General features: G+C 43.9%; 1 protein-coding gene and 1 long non-coding RNA gene across 8 annotated transcripts in view; one reads left to right on the top strand and one right to left on the bottom strand.

The window, feature by feature from the left end:
* Positions 1 to 2,017: 2,017 nt before the first annotated feature.
* Positions 2,018 to 11,652, bottom strand: LOC140387398 (SKI family transcriptional corepressor 1 homolog-B-like). 6 transcript variants are annotated; one of them, XM_072470449.1, is made up of 11 exons: positions 11,479 to 11,652; positions 10,438 to 10,496; positions 9,318 to 9,821; positions 8,084 to 9,230; positions 7,436 to 7,532; positions 6,648 to 6,755; positions 5,884 to 5,955; positions 4,650 to 4,724; positions 4,276 to 4,350; positions 3,562 to 3,627; positions 2,018 to 2,689 (listed from the first exon to the last, which is right to left on the bottom strand). In XM_072470449.1, the coding sequence occupies exons 3-11, from the start codon at positions 9,809 to 9,811 to the stop codon at positions 2,592 to 2,594; spliced, it is 2,232 nt and encodes a 743-aa protein (XP_072326550.1). In that variant the 5' UTR covers positions 9,812 to 9,821; positions 10,438 to 10,496; positions 11,479 to 11,652; the 3' UTR covers positions 2,018 to 2,591. The 6 variants fall into 6 exon arrangements, with proteins under 6 accessions (XP_072326550.1, XP_072326545.1, XP_072326546.1 ...); XM_072470444.1 differs by having other exon boundaries at positions 8,084 to 9,821; positions 11,479 to 11,651; XM_072470445.1 differs by lacking the exon at positions 11,479 to 11,652 and adding an exon at positions 10,930 to 11,030 and having other exon boundaries at positions 8,084 to 9,821.
* An 86-nt stretch (positions 11,653 to 11,738) lies between these two features.
* The window catches only part of LOC140387400 (uncharacterized), a 129,496-nt gene continuing 122,720 nt past the window's right edge, over positions 11,739 to 18,514 (top strand). For both annotated transcript variants that reach the window (XR_011933856.1, XR_011933855.1), the window contains exon 1: positions 11,739 to 12,058. This is a non-coding gene — a long non-coding RNA (uncharacterized lncRNA). The remainder of the gene's footprint in view (positions 12,059 to 18,514) is intronic.

Below are 18,514 nucleotides of genomic sequence, written 5' to 3'. Positions count from 1 at the left end.
TCCGCTGTCCCAATAGCCCCCACATGCACCTTGATTTTTGTTTCTCTGCGTTGTTGAATCTGGCGGTATTACACCTCCCCCCGCCCCGACACACGCACACAAGGACCTGAAATACTAACCCAGAGTTTCTTATGACGGTGATGCCGGTCAGATGTTTCTTGCCCGCTCGAACATAAACCACTAACTCGGTCCTTTGCTATTGTCCAATCATCTTTTCAATGCAGACTATGTGGTGTTCGTTTCCGAATTATTTTAACTGTGAACTACAAGTCCGAAGCTCACATTCAGCAAGGTTGACAAAAAAAATGGGATTGGGCAAAATATTCAGCACGTTTGCAAAAAAAAATTAAGCTTTTTAAATTATAAGTTTAATTATTTTTATATTCCCTTCAGTCAACAATTTACCCCCAGACAATTATAATTTTAGTTATTTATGAACGACATATTTAACAGTATCTATAAAACTGTGTATATCATACTGTACATACAGTATCACTCTATATATACAGTAGAGTGTATCACCGTATATTACCATATACATACGTGCATAAATATACATGCAGTATATACAGTATCTCTGTATATTTATATCAGTGTATACACAGTGTGTAGTATATGGAGTATATCAGTGTATATACATAGTTTATATTGTATATACAGTATTTATGCAGTCTATATACATACAGTATGTATCCGATTGTACATACATAGTGTATACAGTATATCAGTGTATATACATACGGTAAATGAAGTATATCACAGTGCACATACATAGAGTATATAGAATATATATGCAGTGTGTATACATACAATGTATACAGTAGATCACTCTATAGTGTATATGAAATATATCAGTGTACATATACACGGTAAATACAGTATATCACAGTATATTTCCATACAGTATATACAGTATATCAGTGTATATACAGTATATCACAATGACTGTATATTGAGAGTAAGGTAACACACAAAAGAATGTTGCTTAACTTTCTGTGGATAACTGAGACTTTTTTTATCAGAACCAGACGCAATCTATTGCACAGAATTCCAGCTGCTTTTATTTCGTGTCAGCAATTTCCCGGAGCTCAGAATCTCTCCCTCAGAAACTGGAATTAGAATTGGGAATGTGTAAAATCTATTTACACACTGGGCTTTCCCGCTTTTCGGACTTGACGTTGCGGGACGATTTCTCCCATCTTCCCCACTTGGGGCTATGTAAATCCGTCAGGGCAGTTATTTGTGTCTTTCCCCTCTCAGCTCCACATCAGGCCAATTGTTGCTCAGTTATTAGTCCCGTCCATTCTGATGGTGTGAATTTGAGGGTTTAAAAAAAAAGTGGGATAGGTTGGTCCACATGCCTCACAAACGCTTTCAGCGAATGTTGGGTTCCTTTAGGCGTTGCTAACGAAATTGTTAACGCCCTTCGTTTTCTGCTTGCAGGAAGAAATATACCTAATGGAGAAAAGTTGCGCGACCCCACTGACCATGCCACTGCATGCAGCAATATCCAGAACACACCCTGACCACAGTTTATTCTCGACATTGTCTAGTTCCCAATCACAGCCTCTCCAAAATACATGTGTTTTATTTTGATTTTGGCCGGGCTAATTTTAAATCAACGCTGATCTCAGAATGTCTAATACAGGTTTCAGTCTCCGGTGACATAAGGGGAATGCGGAAGGGGAAGTGAGTGACAGCGGGAATGCTCCATCCTGGGAGAATGTAGCAACACGTTGTAAAATGTTACTTTGATTAATGAACCAAATCTGAAAACTCCAAATAATCCGCGCTCGGCCCAACCAGCCCATGTTGTCATTGCAAAAAAAAAAACTCCTCTCTCAATCTCAACTCTGGACTCACTTCGCCCAGAAAACAAAATCCCCCCCCCCCCCCCCGCCACGCCCGTGTTTGGGACGAGGAAATGTTAAGGCGGAGTCTCGAATCCCTGAGACGACACAGCCTTACCGCCAACAAAACCAAACCACCCAAGTGACGGATAACGGTATAAGGCCGACTTTATTTTAAGAATAAATCACTCAACAGATTTCCAAACGGAATTCTTTACACATTGAATTACCTCTTAAAGTGCTCTTTTAATAACATCGATAATGTACAAAGGTAATTTTGTTCCCCCCCCCCCATTAGATTTCGGGCTGAGAAAGGCAAATAAATAATAACCAATAAATTACAACCATTAAATACTGTACGAACGAAATCACACTACATAAAGATAAATTGCACAATAACCACTTATTTCTTATGAACAATATTTTTTAAATAAGTGGACATTAAGTCAAACAGGTAGGTCTGTAGAAGTGACCCTGAGGTCACCTATTCATTCTTCGTATAGAAATGCTCGTGGTGATTAGTCCTTGAATTTATATTCACAATCTCCATGGACTGGTACAGATCCATTGGCCTCTCTCTCCTGGTTGTTGATGGTCTGGGTTCGCCTTCCCGGATTTCCGCATGTCCTGGTTTGCAACTTTTCATTAAAAACGTTGCTTTTTTTTGCCTTAAATTATTATTTACAGTACTAAGGATAAATTTATAGCGTGGCTCGTGTTGCTGTGTGAGCGGTTGGTTTGTCATTGAGGGAGCAGAGGAGGTTTGAAGGAACAGTTTCCAGTACAGTGTCGAGGGGTCAGCATCTTACATGAGAAATGGTGGAGGGCATCGTGGGCTTCTGGTACAGAGAGGTGGGAATGGGAGAGAGAGATTATTAGAAAAATGGCGACCTGTATCTGTAACACCCTTTTCACCAGCATTGATGTAAATCAATATTTATATCAAGTTCTTAAATATTCTTTTTTCAAAAAGAATAAACAGGGAACATGACAGCAGGAGGCGGTCATTCGGCCCGTCACGCGCGTGCTGGCTGTTTGGAAGCAAGAGTCAGAGAGCCATGCAATACAGAAGAGGCCCTTCGGCCTATCGAGTCTGCGCCGTCAACACGACACTAAATCTACACCAATCCCACTTTCCAGCACTTGCCTTGCATGTTGGGACATTTCAACTGCTCATCCAATTAACCTCGCCCCCTACTCTTTCCCCAGAGTCCTGCAATACGTTCCCTTTGCAGTTTTGTTTGAATCGAAATCCTTTTTGAGTGTAACTATTAAATCTGCTTCCAAACCCCCCTTACAGGCAGTGCCCCGGGATCACCGCAACACGTATTTCTTTTTAATTTTCCTGATTCCCCCCCCCCCCCCCGAATAAGTCCTACTTTCCTTTGCTTCCCCAGACTTGTCCACCTAATACCGATCAAATCTTTGCCCTCCAGTCGCTAGTTTTACGGCATCCACGTTTCCTCGAACGCGTTTCTAATCCCATCTGCCTCCTTGTGGCATCTATTCTTCCTGTTTAATATCATTTATCCCTCCATTCTTTATTCCAGCTTCTCATTCTCTCACCCACCTGAGCCCCTCGCCAATTTTGCTTTAAACTAAGGATTGTGCTCTGGTCTACTGTCGCCCTCTCTCCCCCCCCCCCCTCCCCAACCTCTCCTCTGATAGAAGGACCACCGTGTCATTCAGAATATCGGGATGAAGTCATTACCTTTCAGCTTTTGTTGAATCGCATACCGTGCTTTCCTCTCTTGGTCGAGTTCATTGCAGAGAGTGTCTGTCAAAACCAAATGAGTCCTTCAATGAGAAAAGCGGCAGCGAGGCTTCAACAAAAACCGAGAGAACTTCAGCAAAGGCTCCACAAAGCAACCCCAGATAGCCGATGTTCTCCCCTCCACCCCCCCCCCCCCCACCCCCTCCCCTAACCCCCCCCCCCCCCCCCCCATTCAGCTGTCTGGCCAAACTGGGATAAATTCTAGATGGACAGATTTTTTTAAAAATCAAACACACACACACACACAAAAAACAGTCAGCAGCGCAACCCACCACTAATGTTCTGTGGTCACCGAGGTGAAATGTGCTGGAAGGCAAGTGGAAAACCAGTTGAAAATTAAACCAAAGTTAGGCACTACTTCACAGGTAATTTTACGCCTCGATTTTTAATTTAGACGGCGTGAAAATTGCAGTGGAAGAAAAAAAAAATTCAATCATTTATTTGTAATGATGCCTTCGAGCCGTTTGTACACAGGAACCAAAGGCGGGGGCTAATCAGTCTGACTGGAACGTCGGGAAAGGTCAGGGCGGTTACAATTGGAGTTATTGATAAACAATTTGACTATCAGTGGTCTTGGGGCACTGGATGAAATGCTTACTGGGGAATGTTCAGATCATTGCTCTAAACACCGACACGTGATTGCATTTTTACCTCTAACGATTTGAAGTTGCTGCACCATTTCCTCCCTGTAGGCCAGTTCTCTCTTCATTTGATCCTGAAAACTGTCTGTAGGAAAGTAGGGCAGATTCCAAGTGAATATTTATTGACACACTTTTTTGTTCCATCTAGAATAGATTTATTTCAAAAAGATACTCTTCGCCCTGCCTATTGGGTTTAATCCCAATGCGGTTATTGAATATACCATAACTATCTTCATAGGACCAGAAATTTGTTCACAAATTAAAATCACGACAGACTTAACATCAGCATTTGGGAGCGGTATTTACATCTGCTCAACTAAGGCAAATGGTTTCCATTCACGAGTTGACATTGTTTTCCCAATAACAGCCCCGGGAGTGACATACCTTTCAAACTCTGAAATTCCCGTTCTAACTTCTTCCTAAGCTCCATCTGTTCCAAAAGCAGTTTTTGTAATTCTTCTGAAATATAAATACAGAGAGTGAGGGGTCACGACTCGTTTCCAGATTTGGACAGAAACCTGCTGTGTGAATTTGTCAGGAGTCAATAAAGGGAGAGACATGTTTTTTTTCCAATCTGGTCTATAAATTCAATCAAATAGAGGGGGTGTGAGGGTCATTCGTACCATCCAGTGACTGGCAGTCTTGGATTCTGAATGTAAAGTGCTAACTTTAGCTGGACATGCGTGTTAAATCTGTCCCCTCGTGTCCATTCGGCCACACTACAGGCTGCTGTCCTCGTTGACCAGCTTACCCATTGACCAGCACGGACCCTTTCACAATTACCAGTGACCCACATCCACTGGTGATCTTATTCACTGTGAATGCCCCAACACCTTCGTTCATCAGCTTGCCAACGCGTGCAGAAGCGGTAACACATTTCTTAGTTCATCCAGGGTGCGCACAGTCGTATTAACAATGCTTAATTAAACTTCAGCCTGGTTGCTCCTCTACCAGATGCAGAACCACTGGCTCAAGAGGAATGGAGGGGGGGGGGGGGGGAGATAATGGCAGCGGCGATTTACAAATCGCAACGATAAGTTCCAGAACTTGCATATTACTTTACAAGAGACGGGATTATGTCAGTTAGAGTAATCACTATGCACCAATTATAAAATCAAGACCTATTCCTGCCTCAATTCGGATAATGATTGGGAAATTAAGCAAAGAAAAAAGTCAAAAGACGTGTCGGCTGGGAGACGAGTGGGACACACGAATTATTTCGAAGCTACACCATAAGCAAAATAAATTGCTCAACTCGATAGATCGAGTGCACGAGTACATCAACTTCCATTCCTTCCTCCATTCGAAGCAGGCGCCCCCGAGGGTATTAATCCGTTCCTTTAAAGTTAGTCCTTAAACCTAAGCCCCAACTTTAAGTGCCGGGGCGTTACGAATAGTTGGACAGCAAGAGGTTACAGGTGATTAAAAGGAGTGAAATAGTTGACAAAATTAAAAAGTGTGAAAGAAAAAAAAATCCTGATTCTCAATTATTCACATCTTGCTGTGGGGAAGGTTTTGAAATTCCTCTTGCCGAATGATTGGGTGACACTGGTAGAATCTACCCGAAGTTTCTGCTCCTGATCAGAACATAATATTGATAGGCAGTCAAAATGCACACCTTTCCCCATGTTTTCAATATCCTTTTCCACCAATTGTGACCTCGGGGTCTCCAGTCTAATCGCATCTTCGCCTGGGACAGAAACACAGGTTGGATCTTGTCAGATAGAATAAGCAAGAACAGCTATTTTTTTTAAACTAGTTCCGTGTCTCTATTCAAACGTGAGGCAAAAGCACCGCCACGGAATTTTGGGGAACTTTTTTTTGAGGTTACAGATGAGAAATAGTTGCAAACTTGAAGACGACAGGTTGTGGGGGAGGGGGTGAATCTGAGTCTGGCTGTTTCCCTGAACTTTTGTCCAGGAAACTCTTTTAGGGTGCTGGGGGGGGAAAATAAAACAAAAACAAGGGAAAACAACAATACTTCAATTCTCCCAAAATGGTGAATAGAGAGCGGACATGTGGGACTTTGGAGTGCAGAGTGAGATGCATGTGGTGTACAACATGACGGATATATTCACTGTGTTGATTCAGTATAACTGGGAGACCCGGCCAGGTGACCAGCGATTGGCACATGTGAATATCAACATTCAATAACAAATACCAACATTGTGAATGTCAACATTCAATAACAAATACCAACACTGTGAATATCAACATTCAATAACAAATACCAACACTGTGAATATCAACATTCAATAACAAATACCAACTTTCGTAAACAGAGAAATAGACAATTTGCCTTGACTCAAGACAACTTTTCCCACACTAATTCCATTCCTTACAAAAAATGTTTGGTTCCCAAAGCAACGAAAGGGTGCTTACCCCGCTCGGTGTTGGCTGGGATGTCCTGGGGGACCGTGCGTTGTTCCTGATATGATTTTCTGGATTCGGAGGCCTCCCCCGTGCACAGATTGTCTTCCTTATCCAGTTCTTGAAATGCAACAAACCGGTCGTCAGTGTGGGAAACGCACGTTTGGCCCCAGCAATTGCAAGACTAACATCCCGGAGAAGCTGCCTCTGCAATTGCAGAGTTAGAAGGCAATCTTTCCCGCACACTAAGCTATGACGACATGCGCCAAGCCTGCATGTAGCAGCAACGGGTTCTTTCCCGCCCTCTGCTATTCAATAATGTTCACAATCATTCATTTATAGTGTGAATTGTTTCACTAGGGTCCGGGGAAATAAATACCCAGAGAACCTTACAGCTCAGAGGGAGGCCATTCCACCCATCGCCCCTGTGCTGGTGAAAGAGCAATGCAATTTAGTCCCGAATCCCACGCACTTTCCCCACGAAACTGACTATCCATGCAATTCCCCATTGAAAGTTCCTGTTGAATCTGCTTCCAATGGCCTTTCAGGCAAGTGGGCTGCAGATTTGTCACCCTTAACCATCAAAGGCAGAGAATTGGCTCCCATTGCTCAAGAAATAATTGCCCTCCAGCCTGTTTTCTTTATGTTGAGCATTCATTTTATTCTCGTTACTTTTCGCGCGTTTACAGATCGCGATAAGATGTAATTAAAGTTCAGGAAACTTTAACGTTTCTGTTGGGCGTGGAACGCGCCACCAGTGAGTTGAAGGAAAGGGGAAAGAGGGAGAGGGGGGTGGTTACCAGCTGTGTCTGTGCTGCAGATGTAAGTTGGTGCAGGAACCGCCGTGGCAGGATTCTTCACACTGTGCAAGTGGCTCTCCCGTTCACGTGGAAAGACCTGCCAAACAGAGGAACAAATAATCAAAGGAGCAACAGGACCTATCGCTGCAAATGTCTCCATCGCCCTGGAGCTCACCTGGCTGACCCTCCCGTCTAACTCAGGACCTCCTGGTCTCTTCGAACACGGGCCCTCCTCCAAAATGTCCCCGGGATTTTAAAGAAGCCGAGCCTGGAGTTGACATTAATCTCTATTTGTGCGCATTCGTTTTAATAAAGGCGATAGAGTGAAACGGGAAAGGGTACCCGGGCGGCTATAGGTGTTTTACAATCTCACATTCACAGCCCCCGCGCGTTTTAGCTGCATCAATAGATTCTTATAATTTGGTTAATTACTCTAATATAAATCTGGTTGAATGCTAATTTTCAGGTGTTAGCCAGGCTCCAGTATTCTCTCTCGGTTTTTGCAGCAAGACCCTGTTTAACATTATTTCACCAGCTCATTCTGCTGCCAACTCCCTCCCAACAGACTAAACACAGTGAAGGTGACATCTCGAGTGGACTTTGGAGGGGGGGGGCACAGAATTATTAGTATAATTAAATAAAGGTTACCTCTCGGTCTTTCTCCACCACAGACTGCCCGCCCTGTCTTGCTGGTTCAGCCTCCTGCTCTCCATAAGGTGTTGCCAGGGGCTCTTTATTGGGGGTTTGTGGTCTGGGTTCTGGGCTGGCGGGAGTTTCTTGGGCCGGGTTCTCTGTCTCTGGGATACTTTCTCCCAGCGGCGGCGATGGCTCATCCTCCGGGCATCTGTGAGACTCCACGTCCACCTCTGGTTCCTCGCCGGCGCTGTCCACATCGGGAGACACTGACCTGTAACTGGAACTCTCACTCATGAAATCGGGGGACAGGTAGCCGGGCCTGGCGCCATTGTACACCTCCCTGTTGCCATAAAGTTTGGCGATGCTCTCCGCGTCCTTGACGACCGGTCTGAACGCTGAGATGTAGTTGAGTTTCCGAGGCGTGAGGGACATGCCTTCAATCGAGCGGCTCTCGTCCCCTGAGCGGTCCTCCTCGTTCCTGGAGTGGGTGCTGGAGCACCTCTCACTGTCCCCCAGACTGTCCTTGGGCGTGTTACTGCTGCGGTCACTTTCTGCCACCTCCATGTCATTCTGCCTGGCGCTGGCGTTGTCTGCCACCTTGGGCTGAGCCTGGGGGTACGGGGGCACGGGTAAGGTGCCAGCCGCCGGCCAGAAGACCGGGAATGAGGGATAAACCGTGTCCTTGCTGCTAGACCAGAACATGCTGGGTAACCCTCCCTGGGCCTTCTCCGCCACCACGTTGCTGTCGGCCTTCTTCTGACAAAGTCCAAAGGTGGGGAATCCGTAGGGGTGCGGGAACATGGGAGGAGGGATTTTCTGCAGCAACCCGAAGCTCTTGCTGGGCACCGGAATGACGGGGTAACTGCGGACGTTGTTTGCTAGGCCCAGGCCTCGTCCTTCCTCCTCACATCTCATGGCCTTGTGGGGGATCTCGGAGTTCCTGGAGGGCATGGAGCTGTGTCCCTGAGCTTTCAGAGCAGAGCCGCCGGACCCGTGGCTGGGCAGGGTCCTCTTTCGGCTGCCTCCATTGAACATTGCCTTCACGTCTTCCCAGGCGTGGGCTAAATAGTCAGAAGGAATTTTGTCAGAAAGTTTGAGGTGTCTCCGCCAAGAGTTGAAGTTTGCAGCGTCTGGCTGGGTGTACTTAGTGTCCGGGACTCTGTGGGAATGGAAGATGAATTTATTTGGGGAAAAGTACATATTGCAATAGCTGCATTTGATGCACTTGGCTCGAGAGCTGTTATACCTGGCTGGAATGAAGTTCCCGCGACAGCCCCAGGCGCACTCGTGGGAAACATCGAAGGCAAAGTTCTCAGGAAGTTTGGGAGGCGAGTGCTCGCCCAGGAAAGACTTGCAAAGCCTCTCCGCCTCTCTCTTGGTGATCATGCCGCATCTTCGCGAGGAGATAGGCATCGCCCCGGCCCTGCGCAGGATCTCCAGCTGGACCGGGGTGCACTGCACGCAGGTTATACCCAGGGCCACCCTCCTGTTGTGGATCTCGTTGTAGCTGTAATTTTTCAGGAGGGTGTTGGAGATCTGGGCCAGACACAGCCTCTCCTGGCCGTCAATGACCAGGGAGACGATAGGCAGCCCGTACAGCACAGCTTCCCCCACTGTGTTCGTTTTCAGGTTACTCGAACCGGCGTGCTCACGTTGGTTGTAAGGCTGAAGTTCCTGTTTGGAGCTGGGAGAAGAGGCAGCGTCGTTTACTACTCCGAGCTGACTGGGAATCTTCTCCATTCCGCAGTTTCTGTGGGAGAAAACAGAAAAATAAAATGCGCCAAAAAATCACAGATAAAAGATTTTCTTCTTAAAAAAACAAGGAAAACGAGCAGAGGGAATAAAACTGGCCGCATTTCAGAAACAAAAGCTTCTTTTAATGTACTAACCGCGCAAATAATTTAGATAAGGATAATTAAAATAATTTATCATCCTCAGGGATAATTGAGAAAAATATTTCCGATCTAAATAACGAGATTCTCATTTATAAACATCTAGAACGCTGCCTCGGTATCAATATCTAATTATTGAAGTCCCAATCACATTTTTAAAAATGCAATTTGATCCAATTTAATGCAAGAAATCCCTCGAAATTTACCACGTTTTGATAACAGGAAATGTTCCTTTTTTGGTTTTAGTTGAAAATTATGGAGGATTTTCAGCTGATTTAAGTTCCCCTTTAGTATAGAAACCTCTGTGTTTTCCTCTGATATAATATTGGAACAATTTCTCCGTTATTAATATCAGCTCCGCACCGGTTAAAGTGTCCAGTTAGATTAGGAAAAAAAAGAATTCGCGGGTAGACTAACGAATATGTTACCGAACCAGCAAAATCGCGGTTATTTTAGATGGTGTTCAATTCCTACCTGATCTGCGTCACTTCAGGATTCGAGAAGAGCTTTTGATGTTCAGGGGCAGATTTATTCTGTGGTGCAGAGAAAAGAAGAAATGGTATTTTGTTTTAGCGGAGGCAGTCGCAATCTTAAACCAAGATGCTCTTTATTTTTTAACGCACTTTAAATAAACTTAGTTTGCTCCCGCCGCGCTGTAATCCTTCCGAGGTATCATCTCGCGAAATGTATTTAATCGAAAAATCAGAGAGAGCGAGAGAGAGAGGCAGGATGAGCGACGGGATTTAAGTACTCCTGCGATTTTACAATAACCATTGATACGGTCAATTAGTATTTACATCACATCGCTAGCCCGGATCAGATAAGTGAATGGGTTTAAATCAGAAGTACTTCCTACAAATATAGATCACAACTGCTGCTGTAAACCATTCTCGACCCAAGACTTTTTTTTTGGAAAACAAAACGCGCACGGAGATGGGCTAGCGATCTTCAGCATTGTCGGCTAACCTGGAAGGGGTTAGGCTAAAGATAACTTTAAAACTGAGGCGCTGGAATCGGCAAAATGGGCTCATTTCAACCGATCGCAACATTTAAGTGTAATTATACAGAGGACACCAGAATACAGGACTTTAATAAGGCTGGGTGGAATCGTCATTAAAGCGTGCATCATCTCTCTCACTCTCACTTCCCTCACTCACTCACTCACACACTCACTCAGTCACACACACTCTCACACTCACTCAGTCACACTCACTCAGTCACACACTCACATTCTCACTCATACACACATTCACACACAAACATTCACTCACACACACAGATTCACACACACATTCTCAGTCAGACACATTTACACACATACACACCTTCTCACTCACATTCACACACTCACATTCACACACACTCTCACACACATTCTCATTCACACACATTCTCACTCACACTCACATCTCACTCACACACATTTATACACACACACATTGATACACACACACATTTACGACACAGTCTCGCATCTATTCACGAAAGCAGTGAAGAAAGAGGAAATAAACTTACCCTTTGTATCTGTTCAATCTGAACACAAGGCTGCTTTCCAATTTTCAGAAAATAAAACTTGGTGCCAGGGATACATGGGGCAGGACGATGTGGTAATCTCAGCTTGTCCCCGCTACCCTATTGCAGGTTGATGAGAGCGGGGTGAGGGGTTGAGGGGGAGGTGGGTGGTGGTGGGGGGGGGGGGGGGCACAGTGTGTAATCCCTGAGTCCCTGGTCCTGGTGTTTTTCCCTCTGAGAAGGCGGTGTAAAGGTTTCGAGGATTTCAAAGATGATCTCGCAAATCCATATCCCAAAATTGTGCCTTCTCCTTAATGCAACAGAGCACGCACATGGCAACTCGATGGGCGCGATGCTGATCCTTAGTTGAATAGGTTTACATCGATCAAGTGACAGCTAAAATAATAGGGAAGACACACCCACTTAGCGCGGGCAGATTTACATTAACCATTTGGCTACGGGACGCCCGCTAACGTCAATCATTCCTTTCCGTCAATCAAGCGATGTTCCATCCAGTTACATCTTGTGCAGGCCAGAGAGAGAGAAAATAGAGAGAGAAATCTTTAAGACATGTAACTTGGAGGTAAGCTCCCGCTTTATTGCAACATGGGATCTGGGGGAATGCATTATTTCGCATGTTTTTTGCTTCCTATTTTCCCCTTCCTCTGAATGATCAAACGTTTCAGATCTTCAGTCTAGTTGTGTGTTTGTGTGTCCGTGTGTGTATATTTGTATGTGTGCTTGTGTGTGTGTCTGTGCGTGTGTGTATTTGTGAGTATGTGTGTTTTTGTGTATTTGTGAGTGAGTGTGTATTTTCACAGTAACTTCATTGCAGTGTTAATGTAAGCCTACTTGTGACAATAAAGATTATTATTTCATTGTCTGTGTGTTTTGGAGTATTTGTGAGTGTGTTTGTGGTTGTGTGTGTTTGTGAGTGTGTGTGTCTGTGTGTGTTTGTGAGTGTGTTTGTGAGTGTGTGTTTGTGTGTATTTGTGAGTGTGTTTGTGTGTATTTGTGAGTGTGTTTGTGGTTGTGTGTATTTGTGAGTGTCTGCATGAGTGTGTTTGTGAGTGTGTGTCTGTGTGAGTGTGTTTGTGAGTGTGAGTTTGTGTGAATGTGTGTTTGTGTGAGTGTGTGTGTGTGTATTTGTGAGTATGTGTGTTTGTGTGAGTGTGTGTTTGTGTGAGTGTGTGTTTGTGTGAGTGTGTCTGTGTGAGTGTGTGTTTGTGTGAGTGTGTCTGTGTGAGTGTGTGTGTGTATTTGTGAGTGTGGTTGTGTGTATTTGTGAGTGTGTTTGTGGTTGTGTGTATTTGTGAGTGTGTGTCTGTGTGAGTGTGTTTGTGAGTGTGAGTTTGTGAGTATTTGTGAGTGTGTTTGTGTGTGCGTATTTGTCTGTGTGTGTTTGCGTGTGTGAGTTTGCGTGTGTGTTTGCGTCTGTGTGTGTTTTATTTTCTGTTCAAATTTGTGAACAGAATGAGAACTATTTAACTCCAAAAACAAATCTCACTACCTGCTAAACCAGCGGCCTTGGTTTGAAATGTTTTAGAATTAAGGGCAGTCAACTGCAATAGGTCGGTCAACGCAAACATAATTTTAACTTACAAAAACAAAGGCTAATTTCTGCGTTGTGTATTTTGTTAGCATCGAAATCCTGTGAAATATACCCATCGATTATATACATATATACATAGAGAGAGAGAGGGGAGCAAAAGAGAGCAGGAGACAACATGTGAAGGAAAGAGCGAGAGAGAGGGAGAGAGAGATGAAGCAAAAGACAAGAGCAGGGATGGAGTGAGAGAGAAGACGAGAGGGGAGAGAGCGAGTGAGAGCTAAGCTCACCACCACGCATTGAAGGCCAGGGGTACGTGTCTTGAAGCGGAATATCAATTGATGTTTCAAAGAATTGGCACCATGAAATTTGTCCTATTTGTATCTGTTAATGACGTTACGGGGGTAATTACGAATCGGGAAAGCCAGAATGTAATGATTGCTTTTTTTTTCAGGAACAAAAAAAAAATCACACGTGGCATTAACAGTCAGCCCCAGGGCCTTCTTCACTCGGTCCACTGAGCTGAGCTCTGCCCTGGAGCAAACTTTTTTTTTTAAAGAGAGCCCTGCTTTTGTTTGTCTGCACACCCAAACGTGTGCGTTTGCACAATTGTGTTTAATTAAATCTAACGGTGTCACCACAGTTGCAAACAGGAAAACTAAATACAGGGAAATGAATGTCAAGCGAAGTTGTAATGATAAAACTTTCAAGGGAAAGACCGTGTCCGAAGTCTCCATCCCCACCCCTCAGCAGTGGAGATTGGCAGTCGCGCAATTAAAATTACTGTAAGATATCACTTAGTTCCCCAGCTGAAAATTATGGTTTAGTCTTCGTTCCTTTTTATGTGGGGGTTTCAACGCCAGCCAGGCTGCAACGTGTGGTCCAGCTGATGTGTGTGTACATAAACACTCTGATATATTTGTGCAATATTCAGCGGTAAGTGGTGTAACGCAATGCTGGCTCTATTAACTATTTATAACCTGATCAATAACCATCATTTAGCCCTACTGGGGACACAACTGTGCTATCAATGGCTCTCGTCTAGCATCATCTTCTCGACTTCCAAATAAATTCTCCTGAAATTATTACCCGTTTTAAGGTCCAATTTCAAGTGGATTCTAAAGCGTGTGTAGAGGGCAGCATTTTTTTTTAAAACAGGCCCATGCTGTGAATGTCGCTAAACCAAAAGCGAAGTCACTTAATAAGGCTCTGCATCTAGAAACACACTCGAGCTAATAGTTTGTGTCTGAGTGTTATGCACAGCGATGGGCTGGTGAAGACATGGCGAGGGACTTTATATATCTGAATGCGATATATATCTGATACTTTATATGATAGCGTATTTGGGAGGGGGGGCTATTTATAATTCAACGTAACTCAGAGAAATCGGAAACAATTAGTTTATGTAACAACCTCTTTTAGCGGTGATCTAATCATCTTAATCTCCTACTTGTCAGACATCAACCACTAGATTTGGAATTTCCTATCTGTACATCTATCTATTTATCTATCTATCATCCATATATGTGCGTATGTATGTATACTTTCTGCACTGTATGGTCTATGTATCTATCAACCATATATATACGTACGTATATCTATATCTATCTATCATCCATATATGTACGTATGTATGTGTATCTATCAACGATATATGTAAGTACGTATATCTATCATCCATATATGTACATATGTATATCTATCTATTATCTATATATCTACGTATGTATATCTATCTATTTATCTATCACCCATATATCTACGTATGTATATCTATCGATCTTCCATATATGTACATATGTCTATCTATCACCCATATATGTAGATCTATCTATCTATCTATCTATCTTCAGGCGTTGTATCTTTTTGTTATTGCAACATGCCGCCGTTCACCGCTCTTAATGGACACGTTAATTAAACTGTAATTAATCATTACTGTCTGGATTCAAATTTGAACAGTTACACTAATCAAACAGAACTTAATAACGTCCAGGAAACCGCCCCGAGCTATTACTTTTGTTAAGCAGACTTGCGTTGAACTAAAGAAAGATTTGGCAGCAGTTCCTCGCGCCATATGTATCCTGTGGACGGGAGAATTACAGGGAGTTTACAGTTTCGGCAGAATGTAACTGAAGCCATTCCCAATGTACATCGCCAACTTCACTTTTGTCCAAATGTAAAATAGAGGACATTTAACTGTGTTTTTTTAAAGAACTATTATTTGTTTAACTGGCATGGCGGATTTGATAATCTTCCCAGGGAACATGAAGCAAATGCTAAAAGTATTGAGTAAGGGAGCATCGACGTAAACCTGATATTGTATCTTGTTTCAGCTTCCCCGCAGCGCCGTCGCTGGCCCCTCTCTCTCTCTCTCTCTCCCCCCCCCCCCCTCCTCAATAATTAGAATCTTATACGGTAATTATTCCGCTGCTTTTAATTATTCAGAGGTCAGAGTGAGTATATATTGCGGCCAATGATTCCTAGACTACAGTCAGATGAGTTTCTAATGTCCAGTCAAGAAGCCGGGGGCTCTGAATTAACAGCTGCACCTCCCATCAAATCATTTCGTTGTGGATTTTGTTTGCTTTTTAAAAATATATTTTCCAAGCATATTATCATTCACCTTTAACGCGCGACGATCAAAGGACTAGGGCCATCCATATTTATCTAAATGCATGCATATTGATATCGTGCACATTCTCCCCTTTCACAATGAAGATTTGCACTATTTACAACGGGCCTGGCAACACACTCGCACTCACACAATCATTGAGTTCAAACTCCGCAATGATGCACTCCCAGCCAGCATCTTACAGGAAACACTTATGTCCCAATAAAGCGAACCGAGACTGATGATCAAAGCTCTGCGCCTGATTGTTTGAGATATCAACAGAATCCTCGACACTTGTACTGGAGGGTACTGGTGTCAGAATTCCATGTGGTAATAGGCAGGTAAGTCATCCTTTACTTCGAATGCTCTCCAAAAACACCAAGATTCTGAGCAACAACGCATCGAGATAATCTGCTCCGAAATTGGCAGCTGTAAGCTAATTTTTTTTTAAATACAGGGAGACACGTTTTAAAAAAAAATCAGATCCCTGTTGAATACAGCCCCGGAAGATTTAAACCATGTGAATGGTGTTGTTTATAAAGGGGGAATGAGATCCCAACATTCACTAACCTCACCTCATATCAATCACTGTGGATTTATTGTGGATCCTTCCCCTCCCCTCTTTTTAAAAAAATTGATCCATAAGTAAATCGAAGTTAGTCTCGAAAGTTGTTTTGGTGGGAAACGTGAGGCTGCGGCGCTGGGCGGGCGGCTCACGTTTAGGGCTCTTGCACATTTCCTGTAAATGCAGCGTGTGTGGGTAGCAGAACTGGCACTGAGCAGATTGCAGGTGGGTGAATAATAAAGCTATACTCCCGCACGCTGCTCACTCCAGCCCCTGGAAGGAGCGTGTACTTAGGCAGACCCTGTCTTTAGATCAGTAAATATGGGAGGAACATTTCATTAATGATTTGTCCATTAGTCTTTGTTAATTACAATACTGGCTGCTTGTCAGCTCCGCTGTACATGACATATAACGGCTGTACCCTGACCAGTGGATAACTGGGAGTGGGGAGGGGTTTGGAATTTCAGGGAATACCCAAATATCGTTGGTTTTAGTTGCTAAACCTCAATTTAACCACGTTCATTAAAACAGGGTTATTTAATCATGACATTGTCATGGTTTGTCTAGAGTTGCGTGTTATTGAGCACTAACTGTAGACCAAGGGATCGCATATACACACTCATACACACTCACACTCATACACACTCACTTACCACACACACACAAACATAGGCACACATACACACACACACTTACTTACCACACACACCCACATTTACCACACACACATTTACACATACACACACACTTACGACACACACACTTACACATACATATACACACTTACCACACCCACCCACATTTACCACACCCACATTTACACATACACACACTTACTCACACACACACTTACACATACATATACACACCACACACACTCACAGACACACTTACACACACACTCTTACCACACACACTTACACACACATACACTTATACATACTTATCACACACTTATCACACACACACTTATCACACACACAAATAAACATAGGCACACTCGTACATACACAGCCATACGCACACACACTTATCACACACACACATACACTTATCACACAAATACTCACTCATTCACACACTCTAACCACACACATACACCACACAAACACACTCACCACACACAAACGCTCCCATCAAACACAAACACAAAGTAAACTCCGAAGTCCAACAATCTTCAGCCATGTGCCAAAAAGGTTTTTCCTGTGTTTCTCCCAGCACACCGTAAACAGCGGGCACAAAGTTACTGAGAGAGCAGAACCCGCTTTTTGACCGGATTAGACAGTTTGCACCACGTTTTCCCGCCCTTCAAACGCGACATCTCTTTACTCTTTCCTTACGAACTAACCGCAATTCTTATTGCTGTAAAGTTAAAATGGGGATCAGAGTGATTTTGGACAGAAAACTGTACTCCTTAGACGCCGCGCTGTCTGTGGGGAGTGCAATGCTGCAAGAATTGGATAATACAGTTTGTATTTTAATAACTGCTTGAGACTCACACTAAAACTGAAAGTGGGGAAAACAGAATTAGATCCAGTGATGTTTTAACTGCACTTCGCAGCTTAACAACCCATACGTGACCAAAGCACGGAATCTTAGTAATGGCCTATAGAGTTAGTTAAAGATTAAATATGGGGCATCAAAACTGAACACCCATCAGCAGAGAGATGTTGCAGTGAGGGGGTTGCCCCAGATGTTGCTGTTAGAGGGGTTGGCCCAGGTGCTACTGTTAGGGGGTTGCCCCAGATGTTGCTCTGTGGAAAATTGCCACAGATGTTGCTGCTGGTGTGGGAGGGGGGAGGTTAGGGGCCCCAAATGCTGCTGTTAGGTGGGTTGCCCCAGATGTTGCTGTGGGAAATTGCTCCAGGTTGTTGCTGCTAGGGGGGCTAGGGGCCCCAGATGTTGCAGTCAGTGGTTGGCCCAAATGTTGCTGTTAGGAAGATTGCCCCAGATATTGGTGTTAGGGGGATTTCCCCAGATGTTGCTGTTGGGGCGGGGGGGGGGGGGAATTAGGGACTACAGAAGGATATGGGTGGGCTTTGAGAGTGGGCAAATAAGTGGTAGATGGAATACAATGTGGAAAAGTGTGAGGTTATGCACTTTATAGCAAAATTGGAGGCATAGATGATTTTCTAAATTGGAAATGGCTTAGGAAATCAGAATCACAAAGGGACTTAGGGATCCTGGTTCAAGATTCTTTTAAGGTTAATGTGCAGGTTCAGTCGGCAGTTAGGAAGGCAATGTTAGCATTCATGTCGAGAGGACTAGAATACAAGACCAGGGATGTACTTCTGAGGCTGTATAAGGATCTGGT

This window comes from Scyliorhinus torazame, chromosome 12, assembly GCF_047496885.1.
Source record: "Scyliorhinus torazame isolate Kashiwa2021f chromosome 12, sScyTor2.1, whole genome shotgun sequence".
In the NCBI taxonomy this organism is placed as follows: domain Eukaryota; kingdom Metazoa; phylum Chordata; class Chondrichthyes; order Carcharhiniformes; family Scyliorhinidae; genus Scyliorhinus; species Scyliorhinus torazame.
This window is presented reverse-complemented; position numbering and strand designations above follow the sequence as displayed.

Coding starts and splice junctions, on each gene's coding strand:
- LOC140387398 (XM_072470444.1), bottom strand. CDS start 9,811: ATGGAGAAGATTCCCAGTCAGCTCGGAGTAGTAAACGACGCTGCCTCT. Junction 4,725..5,883: donor TATTGAAAACATGGGGAAAG/GTGTGCATTTTG, acceptor TTTATATTTCAG/AAGAATTACAAAAACTGCTT. Junction 2,690..3,561: donor GATTCAACAAAAGCTGAAAG/GTAATGACTTCA, acceptor TCTCTGTACCAG/AAGCCCACGATGCCCTCCAC.